At 36.8% G+C, this 24,184-nt stretch overlaps 1 protein-coding gene across 11 annotated transcripts in view; it reads right to left on the bottom strand.

Moving 5' to 3' along the window:
- The window catches only part of LOC138940618 (uncharacterized), a 191,057-nt gene that overhangs the window by 130,329 nt on the left and 36,544 nt on the right, over nucleotides 1–24,184 (bottom strand). For 4 of the 11 annotated variants that reach the window (XM_070309673.1, XM_070309669.1, XM_070309671.1 and 1 more), the window contains 2 exons: nucleotides 12,912–13,083; nucleotides 4,349–6,778 (listed from right to left, as the gene is read on the bottom strand). In XM_070309673.1, the coding sequence (XP_070165774.1) occupies nucleotides 4,349–6,526 (2,178 nt within the window). In that variant the 5' untranslated portion in view covers nucleotides 6,527–6,778; nucleotides 12,912–13,083. Of the gene's footprint in view, nucleotides 1–4,348; nucleotides 6,779–12,911; nucleotides 13,084–24,184 lie in introns of those variants that run through there. The other 7 variants (XM_070309675.1, XM_070309674.1, XM_070309670.1 and 4 more) reach the window with 4 other exon arrangements.

The raw sequence follows: 24,184 nt of genomic DNA on the forward strand, positions 1-24,184 counted from the left end.
GTATCTGTGGACTCGATGAATCCATTGGCGCAGAGGAGGTTAGCCGTGATTGAAGTTGACAGGGAGGAGGTAAAAATCAAATTGACCAAAACCTCTTCCAGAATGCTGGGTTCTGCGTGGGTTAAATGGCCAATTGCAGTGGCCCAGAAGCTCCTTGGAGTTAAAAGAGTGTTGGTATTCTGGTTATCGGCAGTAGTTGAGCTGCTGGCCGCCCGCCCACTAATGTGCTACCGCTGTTTGGAGTGAGGTCACGTTCAATAGCATTATGGCGCAGAGAAAGATTTGAATGACCTTTGCTATCGTTGCAGAGGCCACTCACATAGAGCCAGCAACTACTCTGCCTCCACCCCGCATTATCCGCAGTATCCGCATTATCCCCGCGGCTGCGGGGTTGCCATCGGAGCATCGCCTGAGGGCGCCATCATGCGCCCCCCAAAGAAGAGACATTCGGCCCACCTCCTTCGTAAAGTGGGGAGATAAGAGCGAGAAAGAGAGAAAGACCCTACAGCACCTCCCCCCAAAGAGGCACCCAAATCTCGAAGAGAGGCCAGCAGCTGGCCCAAAGGGCGGAAGAAATCCGCCCGGGTTGAGAGGAAAAAATTCTTAAGCGATGCAATCCGCTTGATGACACCGCTTAGGAATTTGCGCGCATGCGCAGAGAGGAGCTAAGGGTGATGCGCGAGAGTGCATGCTGGTCGAAATCGGAATAGATCCAAATAAAGGCAAATCTTGTCCCTAACATTAAAGCCGGTCTGGCCTGCAAAGGGGTTTTTAGTGAGTATTCCCCGAGGTTTTACTTGGAGCGAATCTCATATAACCTTGCTTTAATAAACGGGCAGGGTATGCGTAAAAGCATTCCCCCCAACAATAAAAAATGATAGTTGTGGATAACATTTTAAAGAAAAAACAAACTAGCTTATGCTATCAGATAATGTAAACAAATTATTTAAAAAAAGCTCTAACAAGGAAATAAAGCGTTTCCGAATCTATTTTCATATAACATATTTTTTCATCCTCTATGTTTGAAGAATGATATTACAACTCCAAAGTTTTAGAGACATATTTTTTAGTCAGACCCTGTGTTATATACATCAAAAAGATTGGGAACAAATAAAACAGTGTATTAATCAGTAAAAAATAAAGAATTTTCTTATTTTATATAAGCATAACTTTATCAGGCTCTTCGTTTCCAAGATACAGGGCGTTAAAGTTTTTCGCAAAAACAGTTTTTGTTTAATAACTTTTGAACCAAAAAAGATATATATAATGCAACAAAATTGTATGTGTAGCTTAAGTTAATAAAAGTCTATTAAACATAAAAAAATTAACTGCCCATTTCAACCAGTCAACTACCCACTTCAACAGTGGTGTAGATCCGGAACTTGACAGGGCAAAATATGTAAATACTTGTGTGCATGTGTGCATGCGTGTAAATTATAATATGTATACATTGAGGGAAGGATTATATTGGGAGGGGGAGGAAAAGAAAAGTTATAGGATGTGCGGGAAGGAGGAAGGACGTGGGAACATGTATGGGAAAGGTGCGTGAAAACGGAGAAAAAAGAAGGGACTAGTTGGCAGGAGGCAAAGGAGAGGATACTAGGAGAAGAAGGAGAAGGAGAGGAATGAATGAGGGAGATAGAGGAAACGAGAGAAAGGGAGGGAGGAAAGAGAAAGGGAAAAGAACAGCGGAAACGGAGGTCCAAAATAGGCTAAGTTAGACTAAGTTAAGTTAAGTTCGCGGAGTTAGGATGTAAGTAGGATAGGATAAGAATAAGTAAAGTACACAAGTTAAGGGCCAAGAGCGAAAAGAGGGATAGAAAGCGTGTGTGTGTGTGTGTGTGTGTACAAAACGTTAAATATAAGTGTATAAAGTAAGATGTAGATATGGAGGAAGATTTGTAACCCCATAGGGAATCAATAAAGAATATCAATCAATCAATATAATATGTATACATATACATATACAGAGTATAGTAGGGCGCCCATGTCAACAGTTTTTTGAGGAAACAACACATTTTCGTGAAAAATGTTTCACGTAAAAGTTAATTAGTTAAAATAGAGCTCTTAAGTGACGCATTATACAGAGTGTTCTAGACCACCCGTACTCTTTTCTTTCAAAAACTAACTATTTTAGAGAAAAACGTTTTCAACAAAAATTGTATAGTTTTAAGGGAAACATAAGATAGTGTCACTGATTTGACCTTGGATGGCATCGTTAAGGTTAAGTCAAGGACTTCTTTAATTTCTTAAATGAAACCCCCTATTTTTTATTGCATGTTCTTATAGCTTATCTCGAGAGCTTTCCAAAACACTATAATAAAGTATTTTTTCATTAAGTACTTTCTCAGTTATTTTATATTTTAATCTGACATATTTTGATATAAAAAATTAAATATTTTGTAAAATATTTAGTTTTCGATAATCTTACCGTAATACTTTTATGTACAGAATAATGAGACAAAAAAACAAATAATTGTTTAAAAAAATACATTGTAAATAATTTTCTTAAAAACAATTATTTTTTTATACTAATTGATTTGTCTCATTATTGTACATAAAAATATTACGGTAAAATGATCGAAAACTAAATATTTTACGAGAAATTTAATGTTTTATATCAAAATATGTCAGATTAAAATATAAAATAACTCAAAAAATACTTAATGAAAAAATACTTTATTATAGTGTTTTGGAAAGCTCTCGAGGTAAGCTACAAGAATATGTTATGAAAAATACGGAGTTTTGTTTAAAAAATTCAAAGTGATGTTTATATAACCTTGACGGTGCTATTCAAGGTCATACTAATATTATTATATAATGCGCGACTTAGAGCTCTACAACTTTTGCATGAAACATTTTTTACGAAAATGCGTTGTTTCCTCAAAAAACTGGTGATACGGGCGCTCTGTTACACCCTGTATATACAGGGTGCTTTAAAAAGGTACGGTCAAAATTTAGGGAGATATTCCTCACACCTAAAGAATAAAAAAATGTTATATGAACATGAGTGCGAAAACGCTTTTTTTAGGAGTTAGAGTTTCTTTTTTGTATCCGACGTTACGGTTAAATGAAGTAGTGACCTTATCTGCTAGGCAAAAATCAGAAAAATATTGACCTTTAATGTTATGGTTTATTTAGTTACACCTAGACAATAGTAGCGGCTAAATAACAATATGCGCAATTACAATAAACCTTGTTTCACATACGATTGATAGAATTGAACTGAAATGTGATCACAATTTTCTGCCGATTTCAAGGGATGCCTATTGTTATGCAGCCACTATTGTCTAAATGTAAACAAGTAACCATAACATTAAAGATCAATATCTTTCTGATTTCTGGCAGGCAGATAAGATCATTACCTCATTTAGCCGTAATGTCGCATACTCAAAAAAGAAGCTCTAACTTCTGAAAAAAGCGTTCCCCATCCATATTTATATAACATTTTTTCATCCTTTAGATATGAGGAATATCTCCCTAAATTTTGGCCGTCCCTTTTTAGAGCACCCTGTATATACGGAATGTCTTACAATTTCCGTACAATATTTTAATAGCGTATTCTAGAGGCAAAATAAAGTAAAAATTCTTAATACAAAAATATGAAGCCTAGTTTTTGAGTTATAAGTGATCAAAGTTTGCCAATAATATTGCGTAGAATTTGCGCTCTCAGGCTTGTAACTGCATTTAGACACATACTGATTTGTTATCTGTTATTGCTGACAGATAAAATAAATAAATTGATTTCCACAAAATTTCTCTACGCGATCAAAACAAAAATAAACTTCGTTTCTTAAATATGTGAAAATATTAAGTTTATATTTCTATTTAAATATAATAATTAATCAATCATTTAAATTGTTCTCTAAGAAAAAATTAAATATTTTATATACAACATTTATAGTTTGTTAATATCAGTTGACCGCCGTACGTGATATTCATACACATAAAAAAACAATAAAATCAGCTGTGCAGTAAAAATCAATATTACCTGATTTGTAAAATCAATAACAGATAACAAATTGGTCTGCGTGTATGTATAGTTACGGATCTGAGCGCGCGAGTTCTGCGCGATAACATTGGCAAACTTTGATTGCTTATAACTCAAAAACTATTGCAGCCTCAAAATTTTTGTATTAAAATTTTTGACTCGATTTTATCTCCACACACACGTTTATATCAATACCAAGTTTGTTTATCCATCTACGGATAAGAAAACTGAGACAAAACATTCTTCTATTAATGCCATATTCTGTAAAATATATAAATATCATGTCATGTAAAAAATAAAAAGAAGAATAAAATATGCCAATAAATTGCTTGATAAAATGAGAAATAGAAAAAATACCTGAGCTTTATTCTGCACTTCATGACCACTTCTCCACGTATTAATGGCTGGTTGTCGTGGACCACGCTTGTCCAACAATAGTTCACTCGGGCATTTTTCGAAGATAAGTACACGCTCTGCTACAGAACCTCTAGTAAGGAATGGTCTGACCGGATTGTTGCCTGTTCCAATTGCCGCAGCTGCTCTTATATGTTGTTTTTGCTGATTAGTCAATTCCGGGTGAGGTACAGTCTGTTCTAAACGCGGTCGTGGAGAAGAAATCCTCGGCCCCCATTTGGATGCTACTAAATCCGTATCTTTAATATCTTTATCTTTTCGTATCTCCATTTCGAATTTTGTTCTCGCGCTAGAGACCAATTGTTCTGTGGTGGAATGATACGAATGGCTGGAAGCTCGCTGTTCTTCAAGCCGCTGTTGGGTAGGCGGATTCTCTTGAGCTGCTTTATATCTAATCTTAGCATAGTCCACTATCGACATAACGGACAGATCATCTTTATTAAGCGATTTTGACTCATTCATTAACGGATTATGACCAGTGGATACGGCGGCAACAGCGGTAGCGTTGCTGATATTAACTGCAGTAGCTATTAAACCAGATGCTGCCGAGTTAGACGTTGCCGAGCTAGGTACTGCCGAACTAACTGCATGATGAATATGGCTTCCGATAATAATAGGCTTGACAGGTTCAATCTTCGGTTTTTCCCTCTTAATAACCGGTTTTTTACGTTCAGATATCATTATCCTTTGTGATTCTTCGGTAATAACATCGCCTGTTTTTAAAGCATTTATTAATCTTTCTTCTTCCCGCGCGACTTCATCGATATACGCGCACCGCGAGTTCGTTTTTATCGCGACCGATTTTTTCTCGTCTTTCACTGGCAATATTCTCGCAATATCTCCTTGTTGAGATGTCTTAGCTGATATGTGAGATACATCTATGATTCTTCTAGCATCATTTAATTTGTTTTTTAGCGGCCACGTTGTTAAACCTGAACTTGTTGAATGCATTGAATCGATATTTAATGAGGAACTAGTGGACGATGACGCGATTAATATACTAGTAGGCCTCTTCTGTGTTGCTCTCTTGGAAGATGTCAGATCTACTGGGAAAGTGGTTTCAATCGTTTCTAGAAAAACTTCGCAATGATGAGAACCAAGCGTCTTCGTAAAGATCTGAGGTTTTACTATTTGCGACGATTTGTTCGAAAACGGTGAAGACAACAAAACGCTCCTTAATTTCTTCGAGTTATTGATCGGAGTTATATTGTTCTTCGTGGAAGCTGCTATCTGCTGTTGTTGTACAGAATTTTTCTCAAACTTCTGCAGAGCGAATTGTATGGAAGACGGCAATGGCTTCGATGGCGATTTCTGTTTGGAAGCGGCTATCCTAGCTTTATCCTCTACTACAAAATTGTTGACTAATTTTTCAAGGTTGCCATTGTCCAAATTCGGCGTTTGAGTTAATATATCTTCTGCTGTCGAGGAAGAACATTCAAGCGATGGCGACAGCAATATCTTGCCCCCAACATTATTCCCAATAGTGGTTAAATTGCAAGGTGTTAATGCACTGCCAAATTTGTCAACAGCGATATTGTTACTATGACAAGTTAAGATTTCTGTAGGTGCTAACCCGCGACTTTTCCATGTTTGATAAATTGCTTCCGCATGATCGCTAATCTGCTTGGCAATAACGGCAATATCCTCCTCACCAGAAGGGGTTGTATCAGCAGGGAATTTTTGACGAAGATCATGCTTAGCTGTAGCAGCCATCTCATAGAAACGCTGTCGTTTACGCAATTGCGGATGATGATCAAGTAGAAAATTTATTGCTTGGAAGCTAAACTCGGCGGACTGATCTAATACCAATTCGACTAATTCAGAACTGTCATGAACTGGTACGATATTAATTGGAATCGCGTAACCAAAATGAATTGTTTGACAGTCCACTCGATCGTGTTTTGAACGCGATTCGTTTATCAAACAAGCATTTAAATCCGGACAGTGCACTGTCCTGCTTGGACGCGGATCGACAATCGCTGGTATAAAGAGATCGCGTCGGGTTGCATAGACCCGGCAACCCTTAGACAATGACGATGATCGACACTGTTCTGCCGTTTCAGCCAACAGCAACGAAGATGTCCTTAAAGATCGTTGAGATGTTATTGCTATTGCTGTCATATCTCAGGCCGGTTGGCCTAAAATTCTCGTTTTCCTTAATTGCCAAGTTATCCTATAACTTTCCTTAGTATAACACGTCATCGCTTCTTCTTTTCACTTCCTTTCCTTTTTCACTTTTGTGTCTTTCTTGCCAGAGTACGAAATTATTAAAATTATTATTTAAAAATTATTTAAAAATTATTAATAGCTTAACAATTAATAACACAGTTAAAACAACATCTGAATTCAGCCTGTAATTGGCGGATGAGTGATCTGAAAAAATTATAAATCAAGTTCAATAAGAGAGAGAAAGAGAGAGAGAGAGAGAGAGAGAATTTATTCACAAAAAAATGAAATTTTTTTGGAAGTCAAAACAAGAATTATGCATATTTTTTGCTATAAACTGAAATTGATGTATTTATTTCAATGTATGTACATATAAATCTGTAATCATATAATTAAAAATAAGAAATGAAAAAGTTATCAATAAATAAAATTAAAAGTAAATGTCCGGAGTCAATCGCACTACTCGTCGTGTGCAGGTAGAGCAAATAAAACCGAAAAGAAAAGTTCTTTACCATTTTCCGATTTTCGAATAATTATCGAGAAATTAATTAAAATAAATCGACCAATTCGCACGAGTATAAGCTTACGACGAGAAAGGACAGAGCACAGTATAATACAATAGCGCAACTCTGCTTATTTTGTGAAGCCAAGCTGTCCACGGTCATGCACGAGTTTGGACAAGTGACGATAGCGCCCTCTGCACCATTTTAAATAGGTCATCATATACAGGGTGACCCATTTTAACTTAGGCAGCCAAATAACTCGAAAAATAAGCACACTACGAAAAAATGTTTAGAATCAAAATTTTGTCATTTCGAGGGGGACGTACAATGACGTTAAAATGAGCCCCCCCACCCCTTCCCCTGGGCGGTGAGGGGGGGCAAGTTTGAAATCTTAAATGGGAACCCCTATTTTTTATTGCATATTCGGAATCTTTGGCTAAAAACACATACAATTTGTCTGAAACATTTTTCTCGATTCATGATAGATGGCGCTGTAATCGACGAAATTCAATTTCTTCGATTTCTCTTACTGAGAACCCATGCTTACGATTCTGCAATAAATTAACAATAAAAATACCACGTTTTCATTGTTAATACTCGAAATTAGTCTTAAAACAAACTTCTCATTATTTTTTATTACTCATTAATTACTTCTCAAGAAACTGCTTTTAGCGTAACCCAGGAACAACGTCGTGGACGTAGCAGTTTTCTGTTCCCTTCGGGGTGCTTGATTAACGTGAGTCCCCTCGCCTCTCACAATTCGGGGTGCTTGAACGTGTGGTAACCCAGCCAGTGAAGGCAAGGTCGTGTGGTGATCCAGCCAGTGAAGGCAAGGTCGTGTGGTGACCCAACCAGTTAAGGCAAGGTATAATTTGCCATTTTACCAGAATTTTATCAGAGTACAAATGTTAAAAAAATACATAAACACTTGTGACTTTGGCACTAAATGGACAAAATTTTGGAGGGATACTTAGAGGAACTCCATCAGATGGAAAGTCCAAAATGTCTCGGTACTTTGCACCATTCAAGTTGCCTAAAGGGCAGGTTACGCTAAAAGCAGTTTCTTGAGAAGTAATTAATGAGTAATAAAAAATAATGAGAAGTTTGTTTTAAGACTAATTTCGAGTATTAACAATGAAAACGTGGTATTTTTATTGTTAATTTATTGCAGAATCGTAAGCATGGGTTCTCAGTAAGAGAAATCGAAGAAATTGAATTTCGTCGATTACAGCGCCATCTATCATGAATCGAGAAAAATGTTTCAGACAAATTGTATGTGTTTTTAGCCAAAGATTCCGAATATGCAATAAAAAATAGGGGTTCCCATTTAAGATTTCAAACTTGCCCCCCCTCACCGCCCAGGGGAAGGGGTGGGGGGGCTCATTTTAACGTCATTGTACGTCCCCCTCGAAATGACAAAATTTTGATTCTAAACATTTTTTCGTAGTGTGCTTATTTTTCGAGTTATTTGGCTGCCTAAGTTAAAATGGGTCACCCTGTATACCAATATTTATAAAATCCTCGATTTAATAAAAATAATGCAATATTTATACACGATAATAACAGGAAAGTGTAACACAATTCTAAATATTCTTATACCGGAACAAAATTTCAATAATTAATCTTTTTGAATAGAATGTATGAGATAAATAATTTTTTAATTTTATATTAATAAAGTTCTCTTTAGACAATTTATAACTCGCGATCAATCTCGAAACAAAATTTCTATTTATAATTTTACATATCATGCGATATAAAGAAAATATTCTAAGAAATAAAATAGCATGTAAAAAAATATATATTAAATACACAGATAAAATGAACACCTATAATTATAAGATAATTATAGATCTGTCTTAAATCTTGTTTTGTAAATAATAAATAATTTAAAACAAACCGAAATATTTATAAAAAATTTCCCGGGAAGAAAAGTCCATATGTATAATCATATAGCGTTTTCAAATGTAGCAGGTTTAATCGCTCTGAGAACGATTAATGATGTCACTGCATCGTCTCTGCCAATAAAAGACTTGAATTCATAATACAATATAGTGATTAATTGATCCGGATTGGATTAACTCGTTCATTCGAAAACGCTAATATATAAATATATAGAATTACATGTAAAATATGTTCATATACAGGGTGTCCCGCAACGTGATGTCCACACTGAAACTGTGTATTCTTTTTGTCATTCTAAGTCAAAAAGTCTTAATACACATATGCCCTAAAGTCGATTGTTTCAAAGTTATAGCGAAAAAACAAAATTGCATTATATAAGAACAATATTATTTATTAAAGATAATATTGTTTATTGATAATTAAACACTAATTAAACGATAATTAAACAATAATTTACTTTATAAACTACTTTATAAATTGTATAAAGTGACCACCATTTTGGTCTACACACACTTCTGCTCTTTGAATTATTGATGTTGTAGAACGCAAAAGAAATTCCGCATCGTTACATATATTATTACGAGCGTCTGTTATTTTATTTAATAATTGCTGCCGATTGACTGGCTTATCCGCATAGACTGAAGATTTCATGTGCCCCCACAAAAATAATCTAGAGGAGATAGATCGAGAGATCTTGCAGACCAATTTATTGGACCTTCCCGGCCAATCCAGCACTCAGGAAATTTTTTATTTAGATATCTCGTAACAATTCTGCTAAAGTGAGGTAGTGCTCCATCTTGTTGAAACCACATTTGTGTTTTAATGTTTAAAGGCAGATCTTCAAGAAGTTCGGGCAATTGTTCTTGTAATAAATGCAAGTATCGTTCAGCATTTAAATGATCTTCAATAATGATAGGCCCTATTAGACGATTACCGATTATACCGCACCAGATATTCACTGAAAATCGATTTTGAAAAAGTGTTTCAGTAATAGCATGAGGATTTTCTTCTCGTAGTGACCAAATGTGTAAGTTTCTATTATTTGTAATGCCGTCTCTCATAAAAGTAGCTTCGTTGGTAAAGAAAATTTTTGTATGTATTATATTTGCCGATTTCTTAAAAGCCAGTGACAAAAATTGATGCGTGCAGGATAATCATTTGAAGAGCTTGAACATTCATAAAATGAAATGGGTATAAATCATAATCACGCAGTATTTTCTAAATTGTCGTTTTAGAGACGTTAGTTTGCGCCAAAAATCTTCTGATACTAATAGTAGGAATCCTGTCCACCGTTGCTAGTATCGCATCTTCAACTTGGCGATGTCGCCTTAATAGTCTCTCAAGATTTTTATTTGGGATCTTATCAGTAAATTTAATGCTTCGGTGGACATTGCTAAAAACTCTTCGATCTGGTACTCTGCGATTAGGAAACCATCGATGATATTCTGTTACTGCTGCACGTGCGTTACCATTACAGAAACCATAAATAAAATGAATATCGGAATATTCTTCATAAAATGAACTCATAATGTACTCATGGAAAATGTACTCATGATTGATAGGTAAAAGAAATTTCTGAGCTATGTTTATGCGGTGTTTTCACTCAAAACGACAGTCAATTTATTAATATTATCTTGTGTGGCAAGTGTGGAAAACAATGAATTATGTATGAAGTTGCCGCATTCATTTCAACTTATGCGGCAACTTCATGCGCGACGTAGTTCGTTGTCTTCTGCACATGCCATACATACAATATTTTTTGTAATGCCTGTTATTTCCGCACTACTAGTACGGTAAGGTAAGTCATAAAAGTGCTTTTCTCGCATTAATGTGAGAAATAACTATTTTTGCATTTTTTCACTATAACTTCGAAACAAGCGACTTTAGGGCATATGTGTATTAAAACTTTTTGACTTAGAATGACACAAAGAATACACAGTTTCAGTGTGGACATAACATTGCGGGACACCCTGTATATGTAATATATGTTCTTCTCTTGTATAATTTCTGTTCATATATATACAGAAAAAATAATAAAAAAAAGAAGTAAAAAATAATTAAAAGAATAATTTTCATATTGTTTTTTTAAAATGAGATTTAAATAAAATATTATAGTATATATAATAAATGTATATATATGCAAAAATTTTTCCCATTTCTTTAAATCTCCCTCTTTAAAAAAAAAATTCGAAAATTTTTCTTGTTTTTTTCTGTATATATGGAGAGATTATACAAAAGAAAGGAAATATATATAAAATATTGACTTATAAAGAGGAATATTAGCTTCAGGTTTCCAAAAATATTGATACAGTTGACCGTAACAACTTTGCTTCACCAATATCAAAAGTGCCGATACAAAGTTGCGCTACTGTATTATACTGTGCCCAGAAACAATCCAAACGTTTGCGGTCTAGGCGCGTGACGAAATTTTGGGAGAAGGCTCTACAACTGATAACAGTTATGTACGAGCGGTACATAACGGTGGATTCTCGCATCCTAGCAATCACACATCAATGGGTTGTCCTTTTTTATTGCGCGCTTATACTCACACAAATTGGTCGATTTTTAAAATTAAGCTCTCAATAATTATTACGAAAATCGCAAAATGGTAAAGGACTTTTCTTCTCGGTTTCATCTATTCTACCTGTATACGAGATACGGTTAATAGGGGATATTCTGTATATATATGTTATATCAAAATTATACATTCTATATAATATAAATGATTTCGGCATAATTAGATAATTAATAAAATAATTAAATTTTAATAATTAATTTAATAATTAATATTTTGGATCATCTGTTGGAATTATATATCAGAAATTAAGTTCATAAAAATAAATATAACAAATTTCTAATCTTGTTAGCCGTGCTTTGCAGTCTTTATATGTATTTGCTCGTAAGAAAAACTTAAATACAAGATATAGTGACTGACAAAAAAAAAGAGACCACTGCTATTTTGCAAGTTTGTGTTCCAAATATTATAAAAAAATAAAAAGAATTTCTATATTTTTTTCGCTAAGATAATTTCTTATTGATTTAATTTTAGCTTTTAGAAAAGATTTTTCTTATTATTTTCTTTAGATTTATTTTTTTCTAATTTTTTCAAAAATGCTTCGCTTGAGAGTAGAACAAAAAAAAAGAAACCACTCCCTCAGTTAAAAATGCCGCTTATTGAAGTATTATATCTTGTCACCGAATAAAGTTATACTGTGTTTTGTTTTGTTTATTATGTGGTCTTATAGTGCGGATTTCATTCACTGACTATTTCTCAACCAAGAAAGTTCGTCTGTGAAGATGACTAAAAAACAAACTTGTACACAAATCCGAAAATTAATTATAAAAAATATTCAAAAAGGTTCTTCGCAAAGATAAGTAGCAGCAAAATTCGAAATAAGCAAGACCTAAGTGCAAAAGCTATGGAAAAAATTTCGGGAATCTAGTTCTGTTGTGGACAGAGCAGAAAGAGGAAGAAATCGAGCAATTACCGATCGGGAAGACTCACGTATTGTACGAGAAATTAAAAAAAAATCTATGTTTAACGGTACGGGCCATTCAAGAGAACCTCCATTTAAAGGTATCATATAAAACAATACGTGAAGACTCCGGGAAGCAAACTTGCATAGCTGATTTACAAGAAAGTGGCCCTTTATCAATAAGCGAAACAAAATTAAGCATCTGAAGTTTGCAAAAAAATATGCAGAAATGCTGATTGACTTTTGGAAAAAGATTCTATGATCTGACGAGAGTAAATTTGAACTATTCAAACGAAAAACAAGGTTCAGAGTATAGAGAAAAAGTGGAAAAGAGTATCAAGAGCGTCACTTGCAGCAGACTGTATAGCATGGAGGAGGCAACATTATTATTTGGGATTGCTTTGCTTGGTCAAGAGTAGGGAATTTAGTCAAAATCAATGGAATATTGATGGCACATACGTATATTGACATCCTCTGCGAAAATCTGAAGACATCATTGCTTCGAACCGGGTTGGAAGACGATTTCGTTTTTCAGCAGGACAACGATCCGAAACGTACGGCAAAAAGTACTCAGGCATTCTTCAAATCGAATGAAATAAAACTTCTTGATTGGTCTCCACAATCACCCGACCTAAATCCCATAGAAAATCTATAGTTAATTTTAGATGAAAAGATCGATAAAACTGGGATAATCGACAAGAAAAATTATTTCGTGGCGCTTAGAAGAACTTGGGAAGAACTAGACGAGAAATATCTTCAAAATCTCGTGCAGAGTATGCCAAGATGACTCCAAACAATGATCAAGGCGAAAGAAGATTGCACCAAATATTAACTGTAGTTTTTTTTTCTGATCTTTCTTTTTAAAAATTAAATGCGGTTTCTTTTTTTGTCCTAATGTTAAACGGAACACTTCTTGAAAAAAAAACGAAAAGAAATTATTCTGAAGAAAGTATTGTATTATGTTTTTGTTCTATGAATATTAGAATTAAGTTAATAATGAATTATTTGAGCCAAAAATATTCAAAATTTTTTCATTTTTTTTGTAGTTTTTAGAGACAAAAACTTACAAAATGAAAGATGGTCTCTTTTTTTATCAGTCGCTGTATATATGTTGTATAACAGTAAACGAAAAAATACTATAACTCGATATAACATATTTTATTATATCGTTATGTTTTTGCTATTATTTTATGACAACAGACCATGCTGCGTTTCTGCTATGCAATACTAATTGTAAGTGAGGAAATTGACAGATAAGAGGCAAAGCACGTTTATCGATACACAAACTTTTTCTTGTTAAGTTTTAGTGACACGTATGTTAAAAATGTATGTTTCGGACCATTTTTGATCCAACATTGATAACAAAATATAAAAATCAATTTTGTATTACATAAAAATTTGCGCATCAATAACCGCATCTTAGCTCTTATCTGCCAATTTTATCACTTAATATTGTTAGTACTCTGAGTCTACTGTTATTATTATTTCTGTTGTGTTATGAAGCGCGGACTTTTCTGCTGTATTTCTGCTGCCATTATTAAAAGCAGCAAATTATGGTCGCTATTCTATATACGGCTACCGATGTAGGCTCTGTACGTGTCGTTGCGCATTTTTGATATGTCAAAAAATATGCATAACGACGCTTACAGAGCCTATAGCTATCTGTAATCGTATATAGAATAGCGCCCTATGTTTGGTCTACATATAGGAGAGGCTTCGTTTATCTACATTCCCGATTACCAACGGCTTCGTTTGCCCACAACATTTTGCCGATATTTTCGATTGTCAGATTGACAGATTCCTTAGAACATTTCAAGATGAAAATTCTAATACAAAAATATCGAGGTTATAATAGTTTTTAAGCGGGATTATATTTTACGAATAACAGGACTAAGATTTTACGCGCTTAGGCACGGCGAAATGACAAGTGAAAAAAATGCTTCTATAAATAAAGCGCCTTTTTTATGATATTATGATTATCGTATAAATTTACAATAGCATTGTCATTATATGTTTCCCGCTTCTCTATGCATTGCTACACTCTTGTTACAAATAATGGATGCAAGAACGAAAGGCATCTCAAAAATGATTCAAGTAAAAATTTGCGATATGTTTCAACTTCAGCTGTCAAAGTAATCAATCAATTGTTGAGCATCGTCTTATCAACATACGACATTGATTTATTGGTTCTAGAAATAAAAATCAATCACGTTCAATTGCTATTCAACGGTTGTGTCTTCTGAATTCATTCAATGTTATCATGAAGCTGTTTACTATTTCGCCGTGCCTGAGCGCGCGAAATCTTAGCCCTGTCATTCATAAAATATAATCGCTTCGCGTTTAAAAACTATTATAGCCTCGATATTTTTGTATTAAGACTTTCGTCTTGAAATGTTCTAAGGAATCTGCCATTATAAAGAAATATGGTAGTTTTAGGACACCTTGTATAAACATACTAATTGACTTATTATTTAAGAAACTACAAGATATCGACAAATTTAATTTAAGTTTCATTTATATAATTATTCGTTTGTAAATAATGTTGCACAAACACCAAAATTAACCTATACAAATAGAATTTTTTATAATTATTATTTTTTACAAATGATTCCTACATATTTCAAATTTCAAGAAATCGCGCTTGGTATATTAAATATAAAATAATGATATATTGTTTTACTGAATTTTAGCAGGTTTAATTGTGTTATTTATTACTTGCTACAAACTCTGCATTGTAATTATAATAAACAATACTCTCACTACTACTTTTTCGCAATCTCCACTTATCCCCCGTATGTACGCACGAATTGTTCAATATCCTAAATATATTGGAATATAAATTCGATTATCATATTGAGAAAAAAAAATTTGTCTGAGTCGCAAATTAGAATTATTTCTTATTCACTTGATATAAATAACAATTTGATTCTTTACCACTAATGAATAATAAATCAAATGATGAAATTTTACCTCAAGATAGCTGAAAAATATTTGATATAACACATAAACTAGAAATATTTTAGAAAAAGAAATACATAAATATATATTATAAAAAATTTTAGTATGCCGTTGAATAATATGAAACTAAGCAAATATTAAAAAAAAGAGCTAGAAACCTTTTTAAAGTTACCATCACTTTTTCACGATCCAAAAATTCTATTAATAATTATATTTACATTCACAATAATTCTACAATTTTTTATAGATTTCACAAATAATTATATTGTCTTAATTTAAAAATTGAGATATCCGCTATCGCGACACACGACGCGAGTTAATGTGCGGGAACATTGTAAATAAGCCAAGTCACAAATAAAGCTGATATTTATCTATTTATTTAACGTGAAAAGTGTCTGAATTATTTAATTAAAGTACGTGTAGTTCTCGGGCGGAGCCCGAATTCCTAAATTCCTTCCGGCAAACGATCCCAACTACCGTGCTTCTCCCGGAGGCACAACAATATAAAATTGATTATATATACAATATATATATATACACATGCATACATGCATACATACATACATACATACAAACATACATACATACATACATACATACATACATACATACATACATACATACATACGGTACATACATACATATACATATACATACCAGGTATATAAATATGAAATCGGAATTTTTGTATAGAAAATACACGTTTATTGTATGAAAATGATAAAAAATATTGTATTCGAAGTATTGCCCATTGCTAGCTATACATTTTTCCCATCTCTCTGACAATTTGTGGATGCCACGCCAAAAAAACTGTCGCTCCTTTTGAGGCAAACCAGTCATCGAGCCATTTTCGTAAAAAGTGAAGCGTTGCTCAGCAAGTGCGTGTCCCATCGATGCAAATAAGTAGTAATTGGATGGAGCCAAGTCTGGTGAGTAAGCCGCATGCGAAAGTATTTCCCAACTAAACGCCTCAATCGTTTCCTTGACTGGTTTTGCTGTGTGTGATGGTGCATTATCATGAAGCAAAATCACTTTGTGTTGCCTTTTTTGATATTCTGGTCGTTTTTCACGCAAAGCTTGATTCAAATCGAGTTGTTGTTGCGTTTGAACGTCATCCTCATCCAACAATGTTTGCAATTCGCTGTCTTCAAACTTTTTCGGTGGTCTTCCACGTTCTTCGTTTCTCACGTCAAAATCGCCACTTTTGAATTTTTTAAACCACTCAAAGCACCGTGATTTACCAAGAGCATGCTCACCGTAAGCTTCGACAAGCATTCGATGCGATTCTGCAGCAGTTTTCTTCAAATGGTAACGGAAAATCAATGCTGTCCGCAAATCGTAGTTTCCAGGCACAAAATTCGACATGTTCAACGCTATTAAAAACTATGCTGTTGTATGAAACTTGTATTGTTGTGAATTGAAAATCTTTATCAGATGTCAAAACAAGAAAATGGCGCCAATGACGCGGTTTGACGGTAACTACATTGACAGCTAGGGCCATTAATGGGCAAATTCCGGTTTCATATTTATATACCTGGTACATACAGTACATACATACATACATACGGTACATACGTACATACATACGGTACATACGTACATACATATGGTACATACGTACATACATACGGTACATACGTACATACATACGGTACATACGTACATACATACGGTACATACATACATACATACGGTACATATGGTACATACATACATACGGTACATACGGTACATACGTACATACGTACATACGGGACATACGGTACATACGTACATACGTACATACGGGACATACGTACATACGTACATATATATATACTATGATAAAATCAAAAGAGATAATATATGAGCAATATTATAGATTTGTATTCAAAATATTTATGCAACACAAACAGATATCTCTGTAAAGTCGTTGCTTCTACGAGATGATAGAATAGAAATAGAGTAGAAATTCAACATATTTTCTGTCTGTACATATTTAACACAATGCGAAAAGCTTATATTTTATTGTTCTTTCCAAAGTATGGACATATCCTTGACTCCATTACTCTACATAATGACATCGGTAATATAACTATAAAGCGTTGGTAATATACCGACACTTTTAGTTACACTTAGATGAGGGCGTTCACCCGTCGAAGTCCCGTCGCTCCAGCATCCTCTTAAGGATCAATGAATTAAAGCAATGCAAGAGGAAATAACATCTTTACAAAAGAATTAGACATGGGAATTATCCGAATTGCCGTGTGAGGCAATTGTGTAGGCAGACGATTGGCTGTAAATGGATTTACAAGGTGAAACGTGAAGCAGATGACAGTATTCGTCGCTTCAAAACTCGATTGGTTGCACAAAGATATTCACAGAAATTCAGTGAAGATTATGACCAAGTCTTTGCGCCCGTCATGAAGCATTCAACGTTTTGCGTGTTATTCGCATTAGTTGCAAGAAATGATATGGAAGATACCACATGGATGCCAAAACAGCGTTTTTAAATGGAGCGATAGACGAGGTAATATTTATGAAACAATCTCCTTGATTCGTTGTTAAAGATAAGTTAAAGATGGTATGCTGATTGAAGAAAAGTCTATATGGATTAAAACAGTCGGCTAGATCCAAACGTTACATGCAACACTTTTATCATTAGATTTTATGCAAGGTATGGCAGGTCATTGTTTTTATCGGAAAAAATATGAAAATGATTGGTGCTACATCCTTATTTACGTCGATGATATAATAATTGCAAGTCGGAAACACGAAATCTTTACAGATGTCGAGTTAATGTTGAAATCAAAGTTTAAGATTGAGAACTTAGGATCGACCAAGGAGTATTTTGGACTAGAAATTACTAAAGATGCACATGGAATATACAAGGTACTAAGTACACAAACTTGAAGGGAATATTCCTTGGCTTATTTTAAGAAAAAAAGATTCTATAAACATGTGTTCTAAACTACTTCGTTTTCAAAATACAGGATGCAAAGTTGTGCAAGGAAAATAAAAATTTCAAAAATGTGGAAAACGTTTAAAGATATTTTATTCAAATTTGGTATGCGTAATTGTAAGATGGAAGTTACATTAAGAGCACCCGTTATCAAACATGCGGTTAGAACACCCGTTAGGTCTAAGATCCGTTCGAGTTCGAGATATGTCGGGCCGACGAGAGCGAATAGGGACACGCCACGAGGCATATCGATAGATATCGAACTATGAGGGAGACGAGAAGTTGAGTATAAAACTGCGTAGCTTAGCGAACAGGAGAGAGATCTGAGAGGAATCTGAAAGTAGTTGTCGAGTTAGTAAAAACGTTAATAGCAAACTCTTAGCGGTTCAGACTGTATTCTTCTTACAATAAATAAAGTGAATCTTTTAAATCTTACAGTAATATTAATGCGATATTATTACATATTTTTTCTTACATATTATTATATACATTATGTGGTTTCTTTTGATTATTACATACATTATTCCGGCGCCTTCCGTGAGTCTTCGTATTGAATCATGAAAAGCTTATCGACGAATTAAATCGGCGTAGACTTCCAACCGAAGGAAGTTACTCAATTTTGACCGCTGGATTATTGCGTCGCGTGCGTGGCGACTGTAAAGGAATTCGACTATCTTTCGCGGAAGGAGCGATCGAGATGTCGGACCACGAGCATCCTCCGGAGAAATCGGCCCGTCCGAACAGTCCGATGGCGGATCGGGGCTCGCATGAGTCGTGATCTCCCCGTACTTCGCGTTCGACCGGACACGAGTCGTCGCGCGAACTACAGGGAAATTCCGCAATGACCGCGTATAATGTCATGCGGAAATGGAACCTTAAATTATCGGGAACTGAAGATGTCGAGACATTTTTAATGCGAATTGAGGAAGGTCGCGATTTAGTGCCGGTAGCGGATGACATTCTCCGTTGTTTCCCATTCTTTTTGTTCGGTATCGCGCTATATTGGTTCCGCGGTAAACGCAATCTATTAATTACGTGGGCGACGTTTTAATCCGCGTGGCGTACGCGTTTCGAGGACCCCGATTTCCAGTTCGCTCTTCGTGATGAAATAATAAGGCAAACTCAAGGGAAACAGGAGTCTGTGGCAGATTATATAACGTATTTATGGGCGATGTTCAATCCACCCTGTGACGCCGAGCAAGTTAGCTACGCGTTCCGCAATTTGTTGCCACGCTTACAGATCGCAATGCGCCGGGATGAGGTGAAGGATCTCGACGTATTGGAGGACATCGCGACTCGCGTGGAGAATAGCCACCTATTAGCATACTGTTATCGCACGCCGCCGACACTCAAAAAATCATTATTCCCTGATTTAGCGTATCGATCTCCGCGAAATACTAACCGCCACGCCAATAGGCACGATACAATCGCCGCGCTGAATACATCCACTAGTTCAACGAATTCGGAGGCCGGATCGCGGAAAGAGAAGCGACGAAGGGACCGCGCCGCGAACACTTCGACGTCGGAAACGGGATCTACCGCCTCGAGTTCGTCGTCTACAAAATCCGTGCCGACCGGAACACGACCATCGCGAGTCTCAACAGCAAAATGTTGAAATTGTGATAGCATCAGTCATCTCTCGCGAGATTGTGAGGCCGTGCCGCGAAGACATTGTTATCGGTACGGTAGAGCGGAAGTCACGTTATGTACGTGTCCCGACTGTTGGAGAAAAGAGTAAAGAAGTCGATTAAGAAGGGGTACCCGATTCCTATTTCAGACCCACTCCCTATTCGTGTCGTTTCAAATAATTGTGAATTTTTGTATAGTGCGTTTGGTTGTTGTGATGAATCGTCGTTATTGTTTTTACGTGTCGAAATATTAGGAAAAGAAGTCCTCGGGTTATTGGATTCAGGATTAAGTTGTACTTTTCTCGGACCATCAACGGTCGAGTTAGTGAAAGAATTAGAGTTATAGTTTAGAAGTTCGGACGGCAAACGCAACGGGTCAAACCACACGAATCAAGGGGAAAATCGAAATGCTAATTACATTCCGTCATCGAGTTAAATCCTTAAAAGTTTATGCGTTACCAACGTTGGCATTACCGTGTATAGTCGGAATAGGTTTTCTGTCGGTATTTGGAATTGGCGTAAATTTCGCGATAAAGAGGTGGTACTTTTCGGAAAACCCGATTATAGAATACAAGTTTAATGCGGGACGGGAGGATCCGTTGCTCCGCGTAAACCCCGTAAAGAGCGAGGGCACGCTGACGAGAAAAGCCACCGTGAAGACGGAGGGAATCTTGTTGGGGACGAATCGGCCACCTGCGGCTAATAACCAAACGCATTCGTCAAAAATCGTGAATAAGCGCGGACGACCGCGAATTCGTAACTCGCACAGAAATTCGCCTATCTGTTGCGGATTAGTGGAGATATCGGCTACGAAAGAGCATCGGTTGAAAGATTTTCTCGAATCGGAAATTGTGGGAGATTCGAACAAGCCCGGCGTGACAAATTTAACGCAACATCGGATAGATGTCGGAAATCACGCACTTATTAAACAGCGTTACTACCCGGTGTCGCCGAAAATTCAGGAAGCAATTTACGCCAAAGTAGACAAAATGTTGGATGCGGGAATTATAGAACCTTCAACAACGAATGGTCTAGCCTGATGATTAAAAAATCGAATGGCACGTATCGTTTTTGTCTCGATTTTCGTAAGCTAAATAGTGTATCAAAAAAAGCATACCCATTACCATGAACGCGATTCTCGATAAATTACGTTTCGTTATATTTCGACTATCGATCTCAGTCAAGCCTATTTCCAAGTTCCGTTAAAAAATCATAGTCGTGAATTAACCGCATTTACGGTTCCAGGTAAAGGGTTGTTTCATTTCACGAGAATGCCGTTTGGTTTCACGAGAACACCGGCAACTTTTCAACGTTTGCTTGACCGTCTTATAGGACCCGAAATGGAACCGCATGTCTTTGCTTATTTAGACGATATTGTTATCGTGACTAGGACGTATGAAGAACATCTCGTTTGGTTAAAGTGCGTATTGAACAAAATAAAGGAAGCCGGTCGATTAATCCAGAGAAGAGTAAGTTTTGTCGCTCTTAGGTTAAATATCTCGGATTCTTGGTACAACAAGAGGGGTTGAAGGTCGATCCCGATAAAACCGAGCTGATTGTCGAGTACTCGTCGCCGAAAAATATTAAGCAACTGCGACGTTTTATAAGAATGGCGTGGTGGTATAAAAGATTTATATCGCAATGCGCCACGAAATTAGAACCGCTAACGCGTCTCCTCCGGAAGAACTACTCTTGGGAGTGGAGAAATGACCAAAAATTGGCATTTGAAGCGATAAAATTGTGCATCACCTCACCACCTACGTTATCATGCTCAAAATTCGAATTACCGTTCATCCTTCAAACAGATGCAAGTTTGGTCGGTTTAGGCGCCGTATTAACTCAAGAATTGGAAGGCATCAAACATGTTAGCGCATTTGCAACCCGCGCGTTATCAGAAACGGAGAAGAAATATTCCACAACCGAACAGGAATGCCTAGCGATCGTGTGGGCGATTCGAAAATTCAGATCCTATTTAGAAGGATATAAGTTTTGAGTAATTACCGATCATAGCTGTTTAAGATGGTTGCATAATTTAAAAAATCCGATGGGTTGGTTAGCGAGATGGGCTCTCGAATTATTAGAATACGATTACGTAATCGAACACCGCAAAGGAGCGCTACACCATGTTCCCGACACGAATTTATAAGTCCGCTTAATTGTTTGCCGTCGCGATTACGGGCGACAAATGGTACAATACACGCGTGCGGAATGTCGAAACGGAGCCAGGAAAATATCCGGGATGGAGAATCAAGAATGATTAGCTGTATTTTCGGAAACCGAACTCGGTTGTATCACAGATAGTAGACGATTTGCGGAGTAAGCGTGTGCTTCCGAAAAATTTGCGTCATCATTCCAGCCAACCATAATACCCCTCAGGCAGGCCATTTAGGTACTGAGAAAACTTATCAGCGCGTCGCGAAACAATATTATTCGCCGCGTATATTTAGGAAAGTTGCGAATTATATCCATCGTTGCGATATTTGTCAACGAACTAAGATTGAACAAAATGTGCCCGCTGGCTTAATGAGACGGAAAAAGGTCGAAACGCTATAGACAGTGGTAGCCGCGGATATTATGGACTCTTCCCGCCAATCGGAGTGGATTCGCGTACCTTCTTGTTCTACAAGACCTATTTACCAAGTGGGTCAAATGTTGCCCGCTCCGAAAGGCTAATAGTAAAATGATCCGAGAGGCGATCGACGACTTAATTATTAATCGATGGGGAGCACCTCGTGTCATTTTGACCGATAACGGGACAGAATTTATTAATCGAGAATTGAAAGCTATTGCGGAAGAGCATGGTATCGCGCATGTAATAGTACTACCGTATCATCCTCAAGCGAATCATCAGGATCATCAAGATTGGGATTTACATCTGTCGTAATTTCGATTCGCGTACAATACTGCGTATCATACGTCATTGCAGATTATACCAGCCTTTTTAAATTTTAGTAGAGAACCGCCGTCAGTAAACTCTGGGCGCGAGGGGCCGGAGCCTGAAATCGAAATTGAGGAAGTCGCGATCGCAAAGTGGAAAGAGCGAATGGAGCGAATCCAAGCGTTGCTTGGATGATAGAAAATTTAGAGGACGCTCATCAAAGACAGTCGCGATATTACAATTTGCGTAGGCGCGATAGACACTTCGTGATCGGCGAACAAGTGTTAAAACGACAGCATTTTGTCATCCGCAGCGCACGCCATATCAGCGAAATTAGCCACTAAATACCATGGTCTGTTTATGATCGTGAAGGTATTGTCACCGGTGGTATATGAGCTTGTGGACCAGGAGAATAAAGCGATCGGTAAAGTACATGTTAAGGATTTGAAACCATATATTGCTTCCTCTGCTCCATACGTTTTTTTTGTTAAATGCTATCGCGACCATCACAAATGAGCTGCCAAGAGTTCCTCCGCGTCTGCAAACGCTAACCACCGGAATTTCGGCATCCTATTTTAATGTCCCGGCTACAGGGAGACAAAGATCTGCATCCGATTAAGTCTTGATATTGTCGCGTTAGTCTTGTTGTCTCGAGTGTGTTGTGAATTGTCCGCTTTGTGTTTTGGCCTTTACTCTGGAAGTCCCGGTCGCTCTCCGACGCCCGAATCGGGATTCGGAAAATCAAAATAGTGACTGCGGAGGGTGATAGACGCCGGTACGGTTTCTCTCGGGAGTGGGGGGTGTGACGTTGCCGTCTCGCGCGCGTCCGCCGGATCCCTCTTCGATCGCAAAGCGCGAGCTAACGGGCCGTACCAGTCGAAAAATAGCGAGGCCGTTGTCTCCAGAGATGCGTTATTAATCGAGATTTCGTGCTTTATATTAATTTCGTTTGTTATTTCTTTTGTCATATGATTATTTGAGTTGGGAGCCGCATCGGAAAAAAAAGCAGGTAGTCGTTAAAGCGTCACGGAAAATACCATCGTCGATCCAGGACGACCGTCAAAGGACAAGGAGCTAGCAATTCGGAAATCCAAAACATCTAACGGCCAAACTAACTACGTCACAACAGGATTAGGACCCGCACACGGGATGCGCAACGCCCGAGAGAGCGAGAGAATCCTCGCGCAAGGACACAGGCCTGTGCGGATCCGGTCTCCGCGGAGGGGCTGCAATCATATTCCCGATGGCGGGACACGGCCCCAAGAAAAGACGATCAGATTGCGAAAAGATTGCAGCAATACTTCCGGCCAAGCCGTTCGCCCTAGAC

This window comes from Polyergus mexicanus, unplaced genomic scaffold, assembly GCF_030449975.1.
Source record: "Polyergus mexicanus isolate NDT 795.1 unplaced genomic scaffold, iyPolMexi1.0 SCAF_17, whole genome shotgun sequence".
In the NCBI taxonomy this organism is placed as follows: Eukaryota; Metazoa; Arthropoda; class Insecta; order Hymenoptera; family Formicidae; genus Polyergus; species Polyergus mexicanus.